At 44.8% G+C, this 6209-nt stretch overlaps 1 protein-coding gene across 1 annotated transcript in view; it reads left to right on the top strand.

The window, feature by feature from the left end:
* Positions 1 to 859: 859 nt before the first annotated feature.
* The window catches only part of gucy1a2 (guanylate cyclase 1, soluble, alpha 2), a 28294-nt gene continuing 22944 nt past the window's right edge, over positions 860 to 6209 (top strand). The window contains exon 1 of the mRNA XM_040182012.2: positions 860 to 1869. Coding sequence (XP_040037946.2) covers positions 1555 to 1869 — 315 coding nt within the window. The 5' untranslated portion in view covers positions 860 to 1554. The remainder of the gene's footprint in view (positions 1870 to 6209) is intronic.

Below are 6209 nucleotides of genomic sequence, written 5' to 3'. Positions count from 1 at the left end.
GCATACAACACTGTAAAACTGGACAGGAACAATAACCCAAAATTCTAAATTACTGTTATTTTAAATTGCACATTTGAAACAAAGTGGATGGCTGCCCAAACACGCGGCCGGTTTAATGTGTTGGTTGACCCGAGGGGCCATCGTCTGCTGGTTGGTCGTTGATCCGCCGCCCTCATCTACCACCTGCTGTATTTATATACATATGCATTACGTATAGAGTCGTAACCCTATGCTGTAATAATATTTTTTACAATACAATCCCCAATTAGGGCCAGCTCGGCTTTTCCCTTGGTCTTCATCAGCTGGTGGAGTTATACCAGTTGCCATGGAGATGGATCGTTCTCATGTGAACTGTTCCAATTTTTGCATCAACCATTAAAAGATGTCCTATAGACTTGGACAATATGCAAAACAATCACGAATGAATGCCCACTTTCCACCATTTTTTTGTCTTGAATATGATGGAATGTTGTCCATCAATTTCATTTAGGGAAGAAATATTACAATGAACCCAAAATACAGGGTTCCAAATCCCTTCACGAGCGTACGGAGCTGTGTTCCATGCGCTCGCGGGGAACTCCTCGAAATATGTCAAAACAATGGGTAATGTCCAACAAGGTGTCAAGTGTCCACTGAACCACTCCACGCATCTCTCACCGCCCCCCCCCCCCCCTCCTCTCTCCCCCGCGTCCCCCATCTCACGCACCTGACCGACAGAGACCAAAACCGAGCAGCAGCAGCCGGCGAGGACGAGGAATGACGAGAGGACGCGTAGCGGACAGACAGCAGAGCCACCGTCGCAGAGGACAAGAAGGACTGGAAGCAGAGGGGACACATCTGTTGTGACTCAAAGGGGAGACGCGACATCTTCCGGACTCCAGCAAAAAAAAAAAATATATATATATATAGGCTATATATAAATCTATATTTATATAGAATATGATTCACGTGTCGGAATTACCGCGGTGGACAAGCATGTGGATTTTTGGCGAGCTTTATATCGTTTTGTTTTTTCTTCTTCTTCTTCTTCTTCCCTTTTCTGCCATTCCGTCAGTCGAGGTCGGCTCACCGCTTTAACGTAAAACCAATAAAAAAACTAAAAAAACATTTTATTTTTTTAGAAATGTTGCCAGGGTCTGTCTGTTCGTATATTTGTTTTGGGGGGTAAAGGAGGACGTTTTTTTTTTTTTCCAAGAGGAGAGACCCCCCCCTTACATAAATGTTTGCGTGCCGTTAGTGCTCCCGGTGGACCAGCCGTCTCCCGCTCAATAGGCTGCGGAGTCTCACGCGCAGAAGGACGCGTCTCACGAGCGGAGACGGACCTGGACATCGTCTCCTGCGCACGTCGCATGCACGCACCGTCGTACGAGCGGACCTCACCCCCCCTCACCCACCCAACAACCCTCTCACCCGCCACTATCTGATGACTCCCCGGCGCAGAGGTGGACGTGGTACGGAACCGACTGTAGCAGCAGCATCCTCATCATCCTCGACTCCACCACTGGCACCATCACCCTCCTCTTCCTCACCACCAACACCACCAACAGCATCATCATGTCCTCGTCGTCGCGCAAGATCTCGTCCGAGTCGTTCAGCAGCTCGGTGGGCTCGGACTGCGGGCTCGAAAGCCCCGGCGGAGACGCAGGGGACGGCGGGCTCGACCCGGCGGAGGAGCCTCGGGGCTGCCCCTTCTCCTCCCTGCACTCGTCCCGCAGAGCGGTGCTCTGGAACGGCCGCGGCCCGGGCCCGTGCCCGGCGGGCGAGGAGCAGAGGCAGGGGCCCGGAGGTCCCCACAAGAGGGTCACCAGGAGGAGACGCGTGAACCTGGACTCGCTGGGGGAGAGCCTGAGGAGACTGACCTCACCCACGGTAGGCCTGCGGCTCGGTGGGAACCTACAATATCATTCATTATTATTATTATTATCATTATTATTCAGACGGCTTGTGCATTAACAACTTTATTAATGTTCAATCAGGGTGCGGTTAATTACATGCCACGCATTCTAACTGAATGCATGGTTTCACCACACTTTTTTTTTTAGAGCATTCTCACTTTGAATGCATAAGGTCCAGTTTGCTTGTCATTCTGTATACCGAGCTGAACATTGCAGACCAAATCAATAACTGTTCTGGTCTTCAGTAGACATTCGGTAGCCTATTTATTTCGAGAGAGAAAGTCAATAGGATGAACCACCAGAGGCATACATTCCATTCCAAACAGCTGTCGGCAAAGTTGAAGACACCTCATTGGAGGTGGTATTCCACCATTGGAGGCTATTGTCTGCAATCCCAGACGATGTCCTTTCTCACATGATGATGTGACGCTTGCTGTGCTGTCTGAACAAAAAAAAGAGCCTCTTTTCATCCTTCAGCCTGAATCATCTGGCCGATTATATAACAAATATATTGTTGTGAGGGAGGGAGGGAGGGAGGGAGGGGGAGAGAGAGAGAGAGAGAGAGAGAGAGAGAGAGAGAGAGAGAGAGAGAGAGAGAGAGAGAGAGAGAGAGAGAGAGAGAGAGAGAGATGCTCTATGTGTTTATATGTAAGGAGTGTGACGAGGGAGCCTGTTTCTGTGTTTCTCAGTCGTAATACCGGCTCAAATGTAATAGAGCAGCTATTGGAACTGAGTCAATCTACGAGGGATGATGTGCGATTAGGGCATTTGCTATAGAGTACAGTCCTTTGTGACGGGAGGCTACATTCAGATTTGATTGCATCTCCTCTAATCCGGCCCCTTTTGCGTTGGGAAAGAATGGTATACTCTATATGTCAGTCCTTAATATATAAGTAGCTCGGGTCAAACAAGTTAAATTACAGTCTGCAGCCTGTGAATCTGCGTGAGGAAACGTTGCTCTCAAATGAAAATATTTTGTAATTGACTGACAGAGCAAACCTATTTATTATTTGAGATTCCCCATCAATATCCACAGACAACAGACTTCATATAAATAAATACACCAAAAGGTCTAGTTAAACATCTCCAAACCATGTTGGCCGGTGAGAAGACTACATGGACATTCTCATGTTGCTCTGGTTTTCACGTGTATGAAACAAACGTGAAACCAAATCATATGAAGAGGGAACATGGAGAAATGCATTTGGGATTTTTGACAAACTGACAAACCCTTTATTTATGCTGGTTACGCACATAACATGAGCACCGCAGTGTCTCCTAATTGCAATTGCTCAGACCCTGTGGTCCCATTCCAGGGAGAAATATTGTAGATGCTGCAGCAAAGTCCATATGGGAGAGCAGTGATTATCAGCCTTTTGTTATTTATTTATTTATTTTCTGCTGCCCAGGCGCAACCTCCCCAAAATAATTAAATTCAGCAGCGCAGCTAAAAATCCGGGTGGTGTGTATCGAAGAGGACCACTGAGAGCCAACTCCAGCTCTTAACCGTCAGCTCTTACTGGCCCTGATCTTTAATACAACTGCAAAAACAATAGCGCAGATTGGACACTTAAAGGCGGGTTTGTACCACACAACAATATCCACTGGCATTGTGAAACTGCGTGCATGTGTGTCTCTGTGTAAGTATGATTTCGTTTAAGTGCAATTACAGACATCAGCTTGGTGTCTGTGTCAATGGAGCCCTTTTCTGTCTGTATGTGAGGGTCATTACGGTGTCGTGCTTTGCTTCCAGGGAAAGATTAAATGTCCAAGGTCCTTTCGTCGTTGTCTGATGGATGTTTATTTGCATGTAAGCTGAACTCAGCGGCTCACACCCTCAAACAAACAGCCACAGTGGATGACATTTTAGCTCAGTGCTTATAATTAATACGTAGAAAGAATGCCATGAAAGAAAACAATGCGAACTAAGCAGGAGCATTCACCATCAAATTAGCCAATAGACATACACATATTATATCCCCTCGCTTACTAACAACAAAACGGCACAGTGTTTATTCACTGACACTCGCACTCCACACACACACACACACACACACACACACTGTGGCTGCGTGCAGTGGCAGCGTCTGTTGTTGACTGCAATGGACCGTGACGGAGAGAACAGAGCAAGCTCTCTGTGGTTGTCTTCACCCTGACCACACTGACCCAGAAGCAACGACACGCACACCCACAGTTGTGCTTGCGTGACCTTTAGGGGCATTTCATTCATTTCCTGGAGACCCTAACACTAACCGTAACTGCTACCTTTCCAAGTCCTGACCTTAAACTAGGCTCAGCCCGACCCTAACCTTAAACTAAGACTCAAACACACACACACACGTGTGCAAACATTCATTCTCCGTCTCGCTCCTTCTCCTGGTCCCGCTTTCATGTATTCACATGGAAGGTGGCCATTAACCCGTGACCCTGATTAAAGGCCATGAGTGTTGCCCACAAATATGAACAGTGCGCAACATTTGCGTGAGTGTGCTAGTTTCTGTCGTCTCTTTTAAATCCGTATCCCAGCTCCATCTTCCCTATAAAAAACCAGATTACCAAACTATAGAAATAAATACGGTCTGTTGGTTAATAAAATGAGAACTACAGTAGAATTGATAGATGCACAAGAGGCTTGTAAGTCACAAGGTTTATTTCAACTCGCATGGTTTCCTTCTCATCGATTTAAAAAATACGTAATTGTGTCCTCAAGTGACCAGAATTCACTTCACTAATCATACTGGAATTATGCTTTATGCGTTCAGCGTTATGTTTAACCTTAGGTTTCGTATCACACAGACCTGCAGGCCGGGCACGTTGATCGGTTCATTCGCCTGCTGTGGGGAGGCAGCTTTGAAAGGGATGAAAACAGATGAAGCCATACAAACATTTCTGAGCAACTGCTGCAAAAAGCATCATTTAGAATGAAATAGTACGCTACACATTTTGCATGCATCTCTTTTCCAATCTTTTCCGACATTAAATTCATTCATTCATTCATTCACTAAGTCCGTTGAAGCTACAGATGGATGCCTAATATTTAGCATTGGATTTGTCAGTAGATTTGTTGTGAAGTCCTTGCAGGTTTTTAAGACATTATGATGTCATCGATCAGCTAATTCATGCTACAAAGATTCAACACTAATGAGTGTCATTCGCTACGTGATCGGTACATACTGCTCGTGTGCAAAGTAGAACGACACACCTGTCGAGTTTAAGCTGCATTTGATAAAAATTGGTATTGATATATTCAATTAAAATTGCTTTGGAAAGGTTAATTACAACATATCATTATATATTCAAATCGTCTTTTAAAAAGACAAGTAAATCTTGAGTAAAGACCATTTCTTTTAGGTTTATATTTTCACTGCAACGTTAAATAAATGTAAGAAAGGCAATTCTGACCTGTTTAACTTTTTTGTTTTTGAACACAATGGTATGTGTCCCATGCTGGGATCTTGCAGGGTCTCATCTGGTGCTTGAGCACCACTACCCAGTGCACTGTGACCGGGGACCACACAACGGTTCAGGCTTTTGGAGATTTGGAGATGCTATAAACCGAGGGGAGGAATAAGTAAAAGAGACGGAGGCACCTTCACATAGTGGAGAAGAGTGTGACTGGACCTATTTGTGAAGGAAAGCAATGCAGAGCAACAGAGCAAGTGGGATGAAGAGGGTGTTGGTGAGATACTGCTCCCCTCCCAAGGTAAAGAAACAAAGCAAACAAATGAGACCAAATGGTTTGGACGAAGGCCACAGGGAAGAGGACAAGGAGGGAAGGAGAATAGGTCTTAAAAGAAGAAAGAAAGAAAGTTTGACTTTAAATTTGAAGCTAAAATTTACGTGGCCGCTTTCCTATAATGGAATTAGTTTTTCCAATCTTCCCTTTTATTTATCCTGAATACACACAATCACCATCGTCTCAATTACATCCTATTTAAAAAGATTTACTCAGCTACAAGCATTCCATCAATAACAATGATATTATCTACTTAATAAAAATAACAATTTGTTGTTTTTACCAATTATATCCTAATTTTACTCATTTTTGACAACCAAACAATCTACTAGCTGTTAGTAAGGTTGGTTAGAGAGATTATTGTGTGCTGAGGTTTAGCATTGTGTGTACAGCAAACACGCCAGGGACCGCAACAACGTGGACTAATGACGACGTATGTGTGTTTGCACATGTGTGCACGTGTGGCTGATAGCAGTTAATGCATGTGTGTTTGGTCATGTTGTAGGAATCTTGTGTTCTCGCACTATAATGCGCATGTTCTGTGGTAAATGAGTAGCTGAATGAAGGATGCAGTAAGA

Source organism: Gasterosteus aculeatus, chromosome 1 (genome assembly GCF_964276395.1).
Source record: "Gasterosteus aculeatus chromosome 1, fGasAcu3.hap1.1, whole genome shotgun sequence".
Classification (NCBI taxonomy): domain Eukaryota; kingdom Metazoa; phylum Chordata; class Actinopteri; order Perciformes; family Gasterosteidae; genus Gasterosteus; species Gasterosteus aculeatus.
Note: the sequence above shows the minus strand (reverse complement) of the source record. Positions and strands in the feature narration are given on the sequence as shown.